General features: G+C 42.6%; 1 protein-coding gene across 3 annotated transcripts in view; it reads left to right on the plus strand.

Annotated features, from left to right (window-relative positions):
* The window catches only part of slc4a5a (solute carrier family 4 member 5a), a 41,167-nt gene that overhangs the window by 11,493 nt on the left and 12,582 nt on the right, over nucleotides 1-17,092 (plus strand). For all 3 annotated transcript variants that reach the window (XM_084413286.1, XM_084413285.1, XM_084413287.1), the window contains exons 5-15: nucleotides 612-772; nucleotides 1,021-1,176; nucleotides 3,699-3,791; nucleotides 4,729-4,784; nucleotides 13,565-13,722; nucleotides 13,824-13,911; nucleotides 15,119-15,273; nucleotides 15,354-15,482; nucleotides 15,971-16,145; nucleotides 16,334-16,467; nucleotides 16,678-16,949. In XM_084413286.1, coding sequence (XP_084269412.1) covers nucleotides 612-772; nucleotides 1,021-1,176; nucleotides 3,699-3,791; nucleotides 4,729-4,784; nucleotides 13,565-13,722; nucleotides 13,824-13,911; nucleotides 15,119-15,273; nucleotides 15,354-15,482; nucleotides 15,971-16,145; nucleotides 16,334-16,467; nucleotides 16,678-16,949 — 1,577 coding nt within the window. The remainder of the gene's footprint in view (nucleotides 1-611; nucleotides 773-1,020; nucleotides 1,177-3,698; nucleotides 3,792-4,728; nucleotides 4,785-13,564; nucleotides 13,723-13,823; nucleotides 13,912-15,118; nucleotides 15,274-15,353; nucleotides 15,483-15,970; nucleotides 16,146-16,333; nucleotides 16,468-16,677; nucleotides 16,950-17,092) is intronic.

The following is a 17,092-nucleotide window of genomic DNA, read 5'->3' on the forward strand; positions in this document are numbered from 1 at the left end:
ATGTATCCATAAAGACACCATGCACAGTAATTATCATTTGATCATCATTATCATAAAAGTAAAACAATTAAAAATATTTTCTTTAATTTAAATAAAGCTGAAATAAAATGTAAAAATTAGGTGAAAAACGAATGCAAAAACGGCAGTATAATTATAAAAAAAAAACGTGAAAAAATGCAAAAGCAAAAAAATGACAAATGAAAATGAAAACAAAATATAGCCTATATTAAAAAGCTAATGATAACTACTGATGTGATTAATTACTTCTAGTGAATATACTGAGCTGTAAATGAAATATGTTTATTTTGTCAGAATGCACAGATATTTGTCATTTGTAACCATTATAAATGGTGCTTTTAGATTTTTTAAACTAAACATTTTAATGTAATATGGTTGGATATAATGCAATATTTATTTTTGGCCTATGGTCAATCAAGTTTGATTGATGGCCCTTTGTACTAAAAGGTTTAGGCACCTCTGCTTTAGTGAGACAGAAATGACACATTTCACCTTAAAACAAACAGCATCCTCATCAGAACGACATCAGAAACTTACATTTCCTTTTTTCTCTGCTTGACTTCAACTTTGTTTGTGACTGTGCATATCTGCAGGTGGGTTAAGTTTGAGGAAAAGGTCGAGGAGGGTGGGGAGAGATGGAGCAAACCCCACGTTTCCACGCTCTCCCTGCACAGCCTGTTTGAACTGCGGACATGCCTTCAGACAGGCACCGTGCTGCTGGACCTGGAGGGATATTCACTCCCACAGATAGTTGGTGAGCAATGACGCTCTTTATTCTGGGTGCTTTTCATCTGATGGGAGGCTACTGATGTCTGAACAATCTAATCCTTTGTACAACAGATATCGTCTTGCATACTGAAGTGTAATCATAAAAGGGTTTCTTTTTCATTGTTTTTTTATTTTATTTTGATGCATCATAATGTTTTTCTACAGTTTTTATGCATTTTGTTTTGCCACCAATGTACTTTTAAAGCAAACCACTTTAACTTTTGTCTCATGCAGATGACATCATCGAACGTCAGATAGAGGAAGGGTTGATCAGTCCTGATCTGAGAGATAAAATCAGCTTTGTTTTGTTGAGAAAGCATAGACATCAGACAAAGAAGCCAATCCATCGCTCCCTTGCGGATCTGGGCAAGTCTGGCTCTGGAGGCGCCAGTGAGTCTTCAATCTTTAAATGTTTTTGCATCTTAATGTAGAATGCATGCAGCAGCCTAATTGCTTAAAGGGATAGTTCACCCAAAAATGAAAAGTGTGTCATAATTTACTCACCCTTAAGTTGTTCCAAACCTGTATGAGTTTCTGTTGAACACACAGAAGATATCTTGAAGAATGTTGGTAACCAGACAGTTGACAATAGTCATTGACTTGCATAGTAGGAAAAAACAAATGCTATGGAAGTCAATGGCTATCTTCTTTTGTGTTCAACAGAGGAAAGAAACGCATACAGGTTTGGAATTATGACAGAATTTTCATTTTTGGGTGAACTATCCCTTTAAAGGGGTCATATGACGTTCTAAAAAGAACATTATTTTGTGTATTTGGTTTAATGCAATGTGTTTACACGGTTTTAGGTTAAAAAAAGTTACACAAACATAAGTTACACATTATTTTACACATACCGTACATTATTGTTGCTCCTCTATGCCCCCGCCTTTCTGAAACACGTCGATTTTTACAAAGCTCATGGTTCTGAAAAGCGATGTGCTCTCTGATTGGCCAGCGATTTAGTCCATTGTGATTGGCCTGACGGAAATGTCACGCCCCTTACCATATTTGGAACATCAGCTCCCAAAGCAATAATGACAGGCGATAAATGTCGGTACTACCGTATCAATTTGAGCCCGAATCTGATCCGGAAAATGCAGATGACCAAGCTGATCGATCAACTTTCGCGACTGGACCAGACCGTATCAGATTGGTATGGTTTTATTTCATTGGGAACATACTTACTGATTATAATGACTTTTTTATGTGTCGTGCTATGGGGGTGCGAACACTATGTAAACATAAAACCATGTCTGCATTTCGTTAGCCTCATAGCATAATTGCCCAAGTAATATAAAAAAAAAAAAAGGACTTAAGCCTGGTTCACACGGCAGGATAATTAGGCCGATTTAATGGTGCGTTCCAGGCAACCTGTAACCCGTGTTTTTCCAACCTTTTATACCCGTGAAAGTGCACTGGAACGGCAGTCAAACCCGTGACTTCCCACCCGTGAACTCGTACTAGATCGATGTACTCCCAGTTACGAGCTCTGACGTCACATAGTCCGCGAAACCATACAAAACAACAATGGCAGCCTACGGATGCAGTGTTTCTGCAGGCGGTACACGGTGAGAATACACTTTAGGACAATATAACGTTGCAGTCAAATTAATAATAATATAATAATAATAAATAAACAAGGAGTAAGCACCTTTGGCGACAGAAATTGTTACACATGCGCATAAAGGCTGGTTCACACGGCAGGATAATTAGGCCGATTTTAGCCCCGATTCACCCCTTCCGACATTCCGACAATCTGATCAGATATTCCTGCCGTGTGTGGTGTGTTAAGACTGCTCTCGTCTGCTCGGAAGGACGTCGGGACCGCTCCGATCTCAAATCGGGGATATCCAACATGTTGGATTTTTTTGGCCCGATTTCTCCTCGTGTGTGGTGTCTCCCGGGGACAAACGAGCACGCAGCCTGTGGACTGTGGGTGTAGCCAATCAGAAAGCGAGGTGACGAGGCGGCGAGGAAGCACCGGGAAACAAAATCAAAACAGCCGGCGGCATGGCGCACCAGAAAGTCCGGTGGACGTCGGAGATGGAGGGGGGTTTTTTCGGTTAAAAACAAACTACAAACTATCGGCACGTAGCCTACTGCGTCCTATTCGTCCGCCATGATTGTTTACTCTGAAGTCACGTTTGATCTCGAGGGATTTTGCGAGATTTCCAGTCTGACCTGGGAATGTTCGGGAGTCAAATCGGTTCGTTTTTTATAGCCGTGTGTGGGGTCTCTCAGGTTTGGAAAATCGGCCGACAATTTTAAAATCGTCCCGTGTGAACCAGGCTTTAGGCAATTATGCTATGAGGCTAACGATTTGTGATCGTAGAAATGACAAACAAGCGATATAGTTACTGCTCAAAACTTTGAGCTTTGTAACTCTACAGATCTTATACATGCACAAACAGCTAGCCTATATAACACACTAAAGAAAAAGGAAAAAAAGAAATCACATCATATGACTCCTTTAATGGTCTTAAAATGACAGTTAATCCCAAAATGATCATTATCTACTCACACTTATATTGTGTAAACAATTGCAAAAAACAGCATTCAGGCCACTATCTTCCATAATGAGAGCAAAGCGGATGTAAAGCTCTGAAAAGGACAAAAATAAAGGAAGCACTAAAACACAAAACTTGCCACTGGTCACCATCCACTTTCTTTGTTTAGACCAGCCCATTGTTAAATTCAACCTGAGCATAAATAAGATCACATGGGCTTCAAGTGACATGAGGGTGAGTAGGTCATGGCAGACTTTTTGGTGAACAATCCCAATCCCATTTTAATTCTTTCAGTGGGTTCTTTCATTGCTCTTCTTACACAGTTCATTAACATCAGCCTATTAGAAAAACATTGTCTGCTTAATAGGTAATTTAAAAAAAAGAAATGATGTTTGTCTCTCATAGCTCGGAGCCCAGCCCGAACACCCGCCACTGGAGCAAATTTTAATCGCTCTACAGAAGATCTGCGTAGCAAGCAAGCAAACTATGGCCGACTACGTGAGTCTTTGCACCTCTTTTAATCCTTTTTTTTTTAATCATTATTGTATATTCTGGTAATGCCACAGCTGGTTGAAGGAAGAAAATAAAGCTAGATTTAATTTCAGCAGTCCTTTATTTACAGTTTACTTAACACAGCACTGGATCAAAACATGGATGGAACAACCAACTTTACACTACCGAACAAAGACTGTCAGAAAGCAAGCTCATTTTATACAATACCAAAGCAGTCAAAGCAATGATTAACAGGTGTTCAACTAAATCAGTAACCTAAGCAACAAACAGCAAACAAACACTGGAAAAAAACTGGAACCAGGGAAACATGCGCAAAACACAGGAAAACAGCACATAACCCTGACAGGAAACACTTTACAATAAGGTCCCATTAGTTAACATTAGTTAATGCATTAACTAACAATGAGCAATACATTGTTACGGTATTTATTCATCTTTTTTAACGTTAGTTAATAAAAAATAGGACTGTTCATTGTTAGTTCATGTTAGCTCACCTCAGGTCCATTAAATAATATTAACAGATACAGCTTTTGATTTTAATAATGTATTAGTAAATGTTGAAATAAACATTAACTAAGATTACTATTTTTCATTGTTAGTTCATGAACTGAACTGAACTGTATTCATCTAGAAATGGCCGTGATCTTTGGGTTTGGTTAAAAGCAATTAATGAATTAATTCTGTCTAGGATAATGTGGTTGATCAACATGTTGTGTTTTCAATGTGCATTTTTATAGACAGGTTTTTCATTAGAGCTGTCCAGAAAGAGTAGATTTTTAATTAGATAGTGAGTGATGGTAGATTAGTTGTTAAATAGCTAGTCAGCTTTATATCATGTTGGAGTAAGACTTAAATATGTATCATTTTGATGATATTATGAAATATTTGTAATTGCATTTCTGTGTTGTACCTGTGTCCGCAGGCCACGCTCAAAGCAGGAGCATGAATGACATTGCAGACTCACCAAGCACAGACCAGGTGAGTCACATGTTATCACAATGTGTCTTTATCTGTAATAGAAAGCCACAATTTGACAAGGCACAACAGCGATTATATTGTTCACAATCTTCACAGATATTTTGTATTTGGTTTGATACTATTTTTAGCTGCCGTGTCCAGTTTTCCACACTGTATTTGATAGTTTATTTTGTTGAAACTGTGCTTGTACTAAAAAGTAAACTTAGCAGCAAATATGATAGACGTTGCTGTGTGTGTGTTTGTGTGTACGTGTGTGCGTGTGTGTGTGTGTGTGTGTGTTTGTTTGTGGTTCTGCTGATCTGATGAGATGTGCATTGCCGTGGCCTGGTGTCTAGGTCAGTATTGATCTGCCATTGGTAAAACGTGCCATCTGACCGTGTGGTCCTCGTGCTAAGCTCTCACATGCAGAGAGATACCCGGGAGCTGCGGTCTGTTCCCTTTGGAAAAATAGTGTCACTGTTTCCATCTTTTTTTCATGTGCACACAATGTACAAGGCTATAGCCACCAGTTACAACACTCATTTATTACTGTCCTGCTTTGTTTATGAAGATGTATTGTAACTGGAACGTGTTAATTATTTTCTTCTTTTAATTGTAACTCATATCTTTGCTTGTTAGTCTTGTCTGAACAAAAAGCTCCCATTAGCTGGACTAAAACAATAATAACAACATGATTTTGACCCTAAGACTATATACAGTTTGAAATTATTCAACCCCCATTGAAAATCAGGTTTATTGGCAAAATGTACAGACTTTCTTCTGTTTGCAATGAACAAATCAAACAAAAGTAATTGAAATAGCTGGTTTCCCCAAATACAACTGAAAATGCAACTTTTAATGACTTATGCAGTCTCAAAATAATTCAACCTCTTCATGGCAAGCATCTTTAGTACTTAGTAGAACACCCTTTTGCTGTTATGACCTGCTGAAAACGAGATGTATAACCAGACACCAGCTTCTGGCAGTGTTTCTGAGGAATATTAGCCCATTCCTCATGAGCAATGGCCTCCAGTTCAGTAATATTCTTGGATTTGCGTGCTATAACCACCTTCTTCAAATCCCACCAGAGATTTTCTGTGGGGTTCGAGTCAGGTGACTGTGATGGCCACTGTAGAATTTCCCAGGACTTCTTTTGCACCCAAGCCTTGGTGGAATTTGAGGAATGCTTGGGATCATTGTCTTGTTGGAAGGTCCAATGACACCCACACTTCAGCTTCCTCACTGACGGCATGACGTTTTCTCCTAGGATTTCCTGATACTTCAATGAATCCATCTTGCCTTCCACTTTGCAAATTGGAGCCAACTTTTTTGTGCTTTTGGGTCAGAAGTGGTGTACGTCTTGGAGTTCTAGCATGCGTTTAGTACGCGCCTTACTGTGCAAGCTGAAACCTCAAGTCTTGCTGCAGGTCTTTGTCTGGACCATTGTTTTGACTTGAACTTGACTTGGATATTTCTAACATGCAGTCAAACGTGACACTCAACAAACTTGGCCAGTTCAGACATGTGTTTTAGCTCAAGCACACCTGGTGCAACTAATGAAGACCTTGATTAGTTGCATCAGGTGTGCTTGAGACAACACCTGTTTTGCAGATGTGTGCTTTTGTGAGGGATTATATTGTCAGGGGGTTGAATAATTTTGAGACTGCAGAAGTCATTAAAGGTGACATTACAGTTGAATTTGGGAAAACCACTTGAAACATTTGTTGTGTTGAGCTATTTCAATTACTTTTGTTTGATTTGTTCTGTAAATTTTGCCAATAAACCTGATTTGCAATGGAGTTTGAATAATTTTGATTACAACTGTATGAAGACAAGCAGAAAACATTGAACAGTCTTTGTGGTATACTGAAACTAAACTTCAAATTTATAAACAGAATCTGTAGTCGAGGATAATTATTATGAGCATATTTCAATACAACACAAAAAGTTATTGATTAAAACGTTTACACTACCACTCAAAAGTTTGGTGTCAGTACAATTTTTTTTTTTTTAAAGAAATCAATCAATCACGATGCACTAAACTGATCAAAAGTGACAGCAAGGGAGACCCAAGGTCTAGGTAGGACCAAGGAACGGACCGGAGCACACAACGTTTTAATAATTTATTTAATGGTACAGAACGACTAACGTTTCGACGCCCATGCGTCTTCTTCAGAGTCAAACAATCAATGGCAACGATGTACAGATTTTAAAAGAATCAAAGCTCAACGCATTGGCCACTGGCCTAAATGGGTGTGGTACATCAATTAACCAATCTAATAAAAGCACTCAGGTGTAGACAAAGAGAAAAAAAAAAAAAAAAAAAAAGGAAGAAAAAAAATAAAATAAAATAAATTTTTTTTTATAATAATAATAATAATAATAATAAATAAATACATAAGTAAAAAAAAAAATAAAAAAAATAAAAAATAAAATAAACATACAAAACCACTAGCAAAATATATACAAATACCTCCAAATGTGAACTATAAAAAACATGAGAGGCCCAGCTCCTCATTCAGACCATTACTATATTTATACCCCAATATTTCAAGGACGCATTGGAGCCATGATTAGCTTGTACATAGTGTCTCGCAATTGCATAATCCATATTACGGTTCCGAATTGCTGCTTTGTGCTCTGCAATGCGTAATTTAAGGGAGCGTTTAGTCTGACCTATATACAACCGCATGGACATTTCAGCATATAAATCACATGGGTGGTGTTACAATTAATAAAAGAATTGATCGTGTATTTTTTACCTGACTGAGGATGAAAGAATTGCTTTGTGTCATTTGAATTAGAGCAATGGGTACAAAGCCCACATCTGTAAAAACCCAAAGGAGGAGCCGGCAACCACATAGGTTTTGGTGGAGGGCTCATGGTCATGTGAACCAACCTGTCTCTCAGTGAGCGAGGGCGCTTAAAAGTAATGCGCGGCGGTTCCGCGCATATACCTTTGTCTACACCTGAGTGCTTTTATTAGATTGGTTAATTGATGTACCACACCCATTTAGGCCAGTGGCCAATGCGTTGAGCTTTGATTCTTTTAAAAGGGGGCAAGTGACCCCCTTTTTACTGATCAAAAGTGACATTTATGTTTCAAAAGATTTCAAATAAATGCTGTTCTTTTGAACTTTCTATTCATCAAAGTATCATGAACAAATATATCGTTTTTTTATACAAAATATTAACACCACAACTTTTTTCTTTCTTTTTTTTTAACGTTATAATAAGAACCATAATAATAAGAAATATTTCTTGAGCACCAAATCAGCATTTAAGAATGATTTCTGAAGATTCATAAAGACTGTGATGGCTGCTGAAGATTTAGATTTGCCGTCACAAGAATTACATTTTAAACTACATTAAAATGATTAATCAAATGCAACCTTGGTGAGCATAAGAGCTTTTTGAATGGTAAATCCTTTTGTAAATCATTGAAATAAGTATTGTACATTTATTTCTAGACATTCATGTTTAAATACAAGCTTGTTGTAGAAAAAGGAAAACCTTATTTCACTGCCTCAAAAGGCTGTCTGTATAAATGGTAGAACTTCAAAACTCATTTAAAGTTGTTTATGGAGATGGAAAAAATATAAAACATTGTTTGGAAGAACTCTGCTGTTATCCAAAGAAGTTAGATATTTCGTTTTTGGAATATAGGCCTTAACACCTTGAGCTTTGTCTGCCAGATAACCTAGCCTTTCTAAACTCTCTCTATTCATATGCATCTCTCATGTACAATGTGCAGTTGAGATATAATCCTTCCACGTAAATGGCATAACTCCGGGGACGGATGCTTGGTTTACAATTTGTTCAAAGGAAGACAGGAGAAAAGCAGTAAAGCTAATCTAAATCCAGACTGCACTTTACTCAAGGGCTTCAGACGGAATTGTGCTGTCTTCGAAGTGATTAAGCCTGAAGACTTTTTGTTTTGTTTTCAGGGAGTTTAGAATAGTACAAGTGAGTGTGTGTGTTTCACATAGAGTGAACAACAATAAATCAACTGTGTTAATGTGCAGTTCCAGATTTTTGGCACAAAGAATTTCTGATAAAAGAGCAGTAATATAATATACCAAATATATAACAATAATAAATTATATCCTCATAAGTCATATAGTCATCTTAATGTTGTCTTATTTTCCTGGTTAAATAAACATTACATAAAAAAAGAGAAAACAAATTCAATTCTATTTTGTGTTCATTAGGCCTAATAGTACTATGAAATTAATGTTCTTTTAATGAAAACCAAGTACAATTCTCATCAAGTAAGTGTTTAAGCATTTTTACATTTATTCCAAAATAATAACTAAAGGCAGTAACCATTTAAACAATATATTGTTATTTGTGAACTGATGTTCAACTGTTCTTTTTTATAGTCAACATATAACTGTCAGGCTTCTTGGGTGGATGAAGTAGGAGACGAACACGAAGACTATGAATTCCAAGGTTTTAATTCTCAAACATAACAGATACACAAAAACAGGGAGCGTGTGCTCAGAGCAGGAACCTAATATTAAACATTGACCGACACAGAAGACTGAAAGACAGGAACTTAAATACACAGATGACAACGAGTGAAGACAGGTGACGGTGATGAAGAACAATGACTAATAACTAAACACAGGTGACAGAGATGATGATGAAGACCAGGTGCAGGTGATGATGACTGGGAACTCTGGGAAGTGTAGTGCAGACAGGACAATGACAGACGGTGAATGTGACATTACTCCCCCCTCCCGGTAGGCGCGTCCTCGCGCCGTAGAAAGACCAAAGGGGTGGGAGGGTGGGCGCCCTGGAGGCTGACGGGGAAGACAAGGCAAGGGAGACAAGGCAGGAAGCCTCCAGGGCGGAGCAGACTGTGGGTGTGGTCACGGTGGAGCAGGCTGTGGGCGTGGCCAGGACGGAGACGACCCCTCGGGCGGCCACGGCGGTGATGTCCCCTCAGGCGACCACGGCAGTGAGGATCCTTCGGGTGGCCATGGCGGTGCGGACCCTTCGGGCGGCCATGGCGGTGCGGACCCTTCGGGTGGCCCTGGCGGAGACGACCCCTCGGGTGGCCATGGCGGAGACGACCCCTCGGGTGGCCACGGCGGTGAAGACCCCTCGGGTGGCCACGGCGGAGAAGACCCTTCGGGTGGCCATGGCGGAGAAGACCCTTCGGGTGGCCATGGCGGAGAAGACCCTTCGGGTGGCCATGGCGGAGAAGACCCTTCGGGTGGCCATGGCGGAGAAGACCCTTCGGGTGGCCATGGCGGAGAAGACCCTTCGGGTGGCCATGGCGGAGAAGACCCTTCGGGTGGCCATGGTGGTGAAGACCCTTCAGGTGGCCACGGCGGAGAAGACCCTTCAGGTGGCCATGGTGGTGAAGACCCTTCAGGTGGCCACGGCGGAGAAGACCCTTCAGGTGGCCATGGTGGTGAAGACCCTTCAGGTGGCCATGGTGGTGAGGACCCCTCAGGTGGCCATGGCCCCTCGAGTGGCCAGGACGGAGCCCTATGGCCCCCCCCCAAAAAATACTTGGGAAAAGTCCCGGGTACCAGAGAGGGCTCGGTGCAGGGCAGCGACGAGGGCTCGGTGCTGGGCAGATCCAGCGACGAGGGCTCGGTGCTGGGCAGATCCAGCGACGAGGGCTTTGTGCTGGGCAGATCCAATGATGAGGGCTTTGTGCTGGGCAGATCCAGCGATGAGGGCTTTGTGCTGGGCAGATCCAGCGACGAGGGCTTTGTGCTGGGCAGATCCAGCGACGAAGAGGGCTCTGAGCTGGACAGGACCAGCGGCGAAGAGGGCTCTGAGCTGGGCGGAACCAGCGGCGAAGAGGGCTCTGAGCTGGGCGGGACCAGCGGCGAAGAGGGTTCTGAGCTGGGCGGGACCAGCGGCGAAGAGGGCTCTGAGCTGGGCGGAACCAGCGGCGAAGAGGGCTCTGAGCTGGGCGGGACCAGCGGCGAAGAGGGCTCTGAGCTGGGCGGGACCAGCGGCGAAGAGGGCTCTGAGCTGGGCGGGACCAGCGGCGAAGAGGGCTCTGAGCTGGGCGGGACCAGCGGCGAAGAGGGCTCTGAGCTGGGCGGGACCAGCGGCGAAGAGGGCTCTGAGCTGGGCGGGACCAGCGGCGAAGAGGGCTCTGAGCTGGGCGGGACCAGCGGCGAAGAGGGCTCTGAGCTGGGCGGGACCAGCGGCGAAGAGGGCTCTGAGCTGGGCGGGACCAGCGGCGAAGAGGGCTCTGAGCTGGGCGGGACCAGCGGCGAAGAGGGCTCTGAGCTGGGCGGAACCAGCGGCGAAGAGGGCTCTAAGCTGGGCGGGACCAGCGGCGAAGAGGGTTCTGAGCTGGGCGGGACCAGCGGCGAAGGGGGCTCTGAGCTGGGCGGGACCAGCGGCGAAGGGGGCTCTGAGCTGGGCGGGACCAGCGGCGAAGGGGGCTCTGAGCTGGGCGGGACCAGCGGCGAAGGGGGCTCTGAGCTGGGCGGGACCAGCGGCGAAGGGGGCTCTGAGCTGGGCGGGACCAGCGGCGAAGAGGGCTCTGAGCTGGATGGGACCAGCGGCGAAGGAAGCTCTGAAAAAAGGTCAATTAAGTCCTTCTCGTCCGGACTCTGGCTGAGGACAGGAACAGGAGATACTGGGCGGAAAGTCTCTGGCTTGACGGGCACGACGCTGTCAGTCACAGGTGCAGCGGGCATAACGCTCACAGTCTCAGGGGCGGCGGGCATGACGCATACTGCCTTGGCTTCGGCAGATCTGGCGTGAAGTGCAGGCTCGGCTGGACTGGCGTGAAGTGCAGGTTCGGCTGGACTGGCGTGAAGTGCAGGCTCGGCTGGACTGGCGTGAAGTGCAGGTTCGGCTGGACTGGCGTGAAGTGCAGGCTTGGCTGGACTGGCGTGAAGTGCAGGCTCGGCTGGACTGGCGTGAAGTGCAGGCTTGGTTGGGCTGATGAGAGGAGGGAGATCAGAGAAGTCATCCCTGGAGTTTGATTGTGCAGATATATCGCCCATATCCTCCCCTGTGACCTCCACGGATACCCCGGAACACAGCTTGGCGGGTTCCCACAAAGGCCTGCTTCCAGCTCTCCATCTTCTTTTCTTTTTAAGGTCGGTCAATCTGTCAGGCTTCTTGGGTGGATGAAGTAGGAGACGAACACGAAGACTATGAATTCCAAGGTTTTAATTCTCAAACATAACAGATACACAAAAACAGGGAGCGTGTGCTCAGAGCAGGAACCTAATATTAAACATTGACCGACACAGAAGACTGAAAGACAGGAACTTAAATACACAGATGACAACGAGTGAAGACAGGTGACGGTGATGAAGAACAATGACTAATAACTAAACACAGGTGACAGAGATGATGATGAAGACCAGGTGCAGGTGATGATGACTGGGAACTCTGGGAAGTGTAGTGCAGACAGGACAATGACAGACGGTGAATGTGACAATAACATAGCCTGATGGACTTGTTCTCAAGCCACTTCTTGGTTGTCTTTGCAATTTGGGCAGGATCATTGTCTCATTGAAAAATAACATCTGATCATTCCTCTTTAGATAACAACTTTTCATTTGTGGGAAGCAAGTCATTCTACAATATTCTCCTGCACTCCAAAGCATTAAATGATTTTTAACAGTGAAATAGCTCAGCAATACCAGAAGCTAAAAAGGCTCCCCACACAATGACACCTCTTCCTCCATGCTTCACTGTGGTGGAGATGCAATTATTATTATATTTCTCAGCAGATTTTCAAAGACACTTTTCTGGAGCATCACCATGCAACTCGTGTTTCATTGTGATTTACCACTCCACACACAAGTTCCCATATTCTGTCAAAAACTTCATTCTGTCTTTGATGTTTTTTCTGAGAATCAATGGCTTTTTAAGTAATGCATTTGCTTAAATGTAGCTGATTTCCAGACCAATAATTTGTGGTTAAGACAAATAAAAGCTTAGTGTTTAGCCATTTTGGGCTGGCCCATTTTTTTTTGCCCATATAAAAACGTATGTTTTATGAGAGGAAAAAATTACTATGTAAGGGTATGTAAATGTGACAGAACTTAAGGGTTAAATGACAACATAAGGGTTCTATGATATAACAGAAGGGTTAAATAGCAAAATAAAGGTTCTGTGATGGAAAATAAAGGTTTAATGATATCATATAGGTCATGTGATGGAATAGAAGAGTTAATGACAACATGAGGGTCCTGTGATGGAGTTTAATGGTTAGTGACAACATGAGGGTCCTGTGATGGAATAGATGGGTTAATGACAACATGAAGGTCCTGTGATGGAATAGAATAGTTAAATGACAACATGAGGGTCCTGTGATGGAATAGAATAGTTAAATGACAACATGAGGGTCCTGTGATGGAATAGAAGAGTTAAATGACAACATGAGGGTCCTGTGATGGAATAGAATAGTTAAATGACAACATGAGGGTCCTGTGATGGAATAGAAGAGTTAAATGACAACATGAGGGTCCTGTGATGGAACAGAAGAGTTAAATCAGGGGTTCTTAGCTCTGGCCCTTGAAGTCCACTTTCCTGCAGAGTTTAGCTCCAACCTTGATCAAACTCACCTGCCTGTAACTTTCTAGTAATCCAGAGGACCTTGATTGGCTTGTTCAGGTGTTTGATTAGGGTTGCAGCAGAACTTTGCAGGAAAGTGGACTTCGAGGGCCAGAGTTGAGAGCCCCTGAGTTAAATGACAATAAGGGTCCTGTGATGGAACAGAAGGGTTAAAGGACAGCACATGGGTCCTTTTGTACTTACAAAATCCTTTTATGTTATTTTTTCTTTACTCACTTTGATTTCAGCTGAAGAACAAGTTCATGAAGAAAATCCCCAGAGATGCAGAGGCATCCAATGTTCTGGTGGGAGAAGTGGACTTCTTAGATAAACCCTTTGTTGCCTTCGTTCGGCTGTCTCAGGCCACTACTCTTGGGGGTCTGACGGAAGTCCCAGTGCCCACCAGGTAACAGTTTTGCACATTAAAAACTCACATTATGTCTATAAAAAGATCATGGAAAATGTTTAATGAACTAAAGCTTTGAACATATATCTCTTAATGGACAGATTCTTGTTTGTGCTACTTGGGCCTCCTGGTAAAGCCAAATCTTACAATGAGATTGGACGGGCCATTGCCACTCTCATGGTGGATGATGTAAGTTTGATTGATTTGTTATACAGTTAAAGGTATAGCGGAGGATTTTCCCAAATTTTAGAAAATAACCCCCCTCTCCACTTTTTGAAAAAATGCACATGCGCAACGCTCTACCTGCTCCTGAGAGGGAACGCCTATAAAACGTGTGCACGAGAGAGCACGCACGAGCCTAGTTCTCCTCGTGCACGCTCTGTTTACAAGTTGCTGTTGGCATGGCTCATAGTAGAAACTTCGCGACTGAGGCATCAGTGGGAAGCCCAACCTGTGCTTTTAGCGCACGCCAGCGTGTGAAATATTCTCCCAAAAACACTCTAACTCAAAAACATTCATGCAAGACAAAATGTCAAATGCCCTTCCGTGTTTTATTCACTTATTATACTGATCGATTGAGTGAGGACTCAAGACATGATCTGCAATGGAGAAGTAGATTTGTTGCATTTGTGTAATAAATACTATGTGAACACATTGGAATTATCAGAAATGAACACACAAGGTTTTAGAACATTTCAGCGTGATACCTTTTACCATTTGGTCATAAGGCTACTTTATACAAATTGAGATGTTTACCGTGTCTGCGCGGTGCGTGACTTGTGCCAGGGCTAGCATCGCTAATCATAGCTTACATTAACTTTTACTAGCAGTGATTTTAAATGGATTTCTCCAAGTAGCATGCCAAACTTTACCTGTCGTTGTAGAAACTTCGCGACTGAGGCATCAGTGGGAAGCCCAACCTGTGCTTTTAGCGCACGCCAGTGTGTGAAATATTCTCCCAAAAACACTCTGGTCTTGTTTCTTTCTTCAGAGGCCTTTCTCTTCTTGTCATACAATTCGTAGACACTTTTTCTCTTGCGACCCTCAGACATTTTGAAAAAACCCGGTGAGAACGGCGAGCTTCAATGAATGGCTGAAACCGTAGCTCACCACACACATACACCCGAAAGTTCGCATGCGCAGAAAGCGAAAACTACCTAGGGACGAGCACGTACGAAGGCCTTACGTAAACATATCACCAGAATGATTGACAACTAGGAGGACCAATAGTCTTGATGATCCACCCGGAAAAAGAAAATCCTCCACTATACCTTTAATATTTTTCTTTACTTATCTTTAATGTTCAATTCTTCCAGATAAACTTGGATAAAAAGATAAACTCATACATTGCCCTTTAAAGTGATCCAAATATTTATTTCCTCTTTTTTATCCACAGCTCTTCAGTGATGTAGCATATAAAGCCAGGGACCGGGAGGATCTGATTGCTGGAATTGATGAGTTCCTGGACGAGGTGATTGTACTTCCACCTGGAGAATGGGACCCCAAAATTCGCATAGAACCCCCCAAAAAAATTCCCTCAGCAGACAAAAGGTAAAGCTCATTCTTCTTCTGTATCTTTGTTCGGCCCATATGCTTCACATCTTTACATTCCTCTTTGTTTCTCTGAAAAGGAAGTCTGTATTTAACCTCAATGAGCTGGGTCAGATGAACGGGACAGCAGGCGGCGGTGGGGCTGCTGGCGAGGATGAGGAAATGCCTGTTCCACATGAACTTGGCGAAGAATTGGCATTTACGGGGAGGTGGGTGTGTGAATACACTGACTGACATAATTAGGCACCATCCATCCATTCATCCATTTTAATTCTGCCTTATATTTACCACCTCAATTCAAATTCAGCTTAAAATCAGGAATTTAATTGAAATTTAAATGACAACCACAATTTAGTTCTGAATTGCGCCCAGCCCTGTATACCAACTGAGTGTATGGCACATTTACATTTGCCTATTGATCTTAAAGACCCAGTTTTAAAGTGTTCTTTTGAAAGATACTTCAGAGCTCCAAGGTTTAAGAGAGTTTGTATCTTAATAAATATGTCGAAAAGGGAAAATGTAATGTGCTTTTTGGCACTTGGGCTGGAGAGGGTATGTGAGGACTTAGAGATAGGAAATTGGTGCCATTACTCAGTGCTAATATTCAAGATATATCTTGCCTCTGTCTGTCTAATACAAGATAAAGAGGACAAGTCACTGATGAATAATGGATTAAACATCTATGTTTACGGGGCAGGTTCTGTGGTGGCCTTTTCCTTGACATCAAGAGGAAGATCCCCTGGTACCCGAGCGACTTTTATGACGGCATCCACATTCAGTCCATCTCTGCGGTGCTCTTCATCTACCTGGGCTGCATAACCAATGCAATCACCTTTGGGGGGCTTCTAGGGGATGCCACAGACAATTACCAGGTACACTTCGCAGTTTTCTACTCGACACTGAACATGACAGTTTGCTTAAAGTTGCATGTCATCATCTTTTATGGAGCATTTAACAAGGACGCTTGTGACATAGCTTCATCTATAGCCCTTTTCTTTTCTGTCCCTCTCTTTCTCACCTTGTTTCCTTGTCTCTCTCTCCCTGTTTAACTGTCTGTCAGGGTGTGATGGAGAGTTTTTTGGGCACCGCTCTAGCTGGAACGGTTTTCTGCTTGTTTAGCGGTCAACCTCTCATTATTCTCAGCTCAACAGGCCCCATCCTCATCTTTGAGAAACTGCTTTATGAATTCAGCAAGTGAGAGAGCCATTTGCACCAATCCATCATAATTTCACAGTCTATTATTGAGGACAAAAAAAGTACAGCCTTGATTGCTCACTTTCATCATGTGAAAGACCCTCATAAATCTTCTCTTTTAGTCTTCACTGATGCAAATATTGCTCTCTTGTGTTCACTGCCCTAGTATTTACCTCTCTTTGTTTTTTCTTTAAACTTTCTTTTCGTCAGGAATAATGGGATTGATTACATGGAGCTTAGGCTGTGGATCGGAATGCACTCCTGTGTGCAGTGTTTGCTCCTGGTCGTCACGGATGCCAGTTACATCATAAAGTACATGACGCGCTTCACGGAGGAAGGCTTCTCTAGCCTCATCTCCTTCATTTTCATCTCTGATGCCATCAAGAAGATGGTGGGATCCTTTAAATACTATCCCATCAACACTGACTTCAAACCAGACTACGTTACGGCCTACAAGTGCGAGTGTGTGGCGCCAGATCCGAGTAAGTCCATTCTTGGCGTAGAGCACATCAGTTCTGAAATGGAGAACTAATTGTGGAATAAATTGGATGTAGAGCAAATTTACCTTAATTTAGTGTGTCAAGATTTACACATGAAGAACAAATGGTAACAATTTACAATACGC

The sequence above is a fragment of the Rutilus rutilus genome (assembly GCF_951802725.1).
Source record: "Rutilus rutilus genome assembly, chromosome: 7".
Taxonomy (NCBI): domain Eukaryota; kingdom Metazoa; phylum Chordata; class Actinopteri; order Cypriniformes; family Leuciscidae; genus Rutilus; species Rutilus rutilus.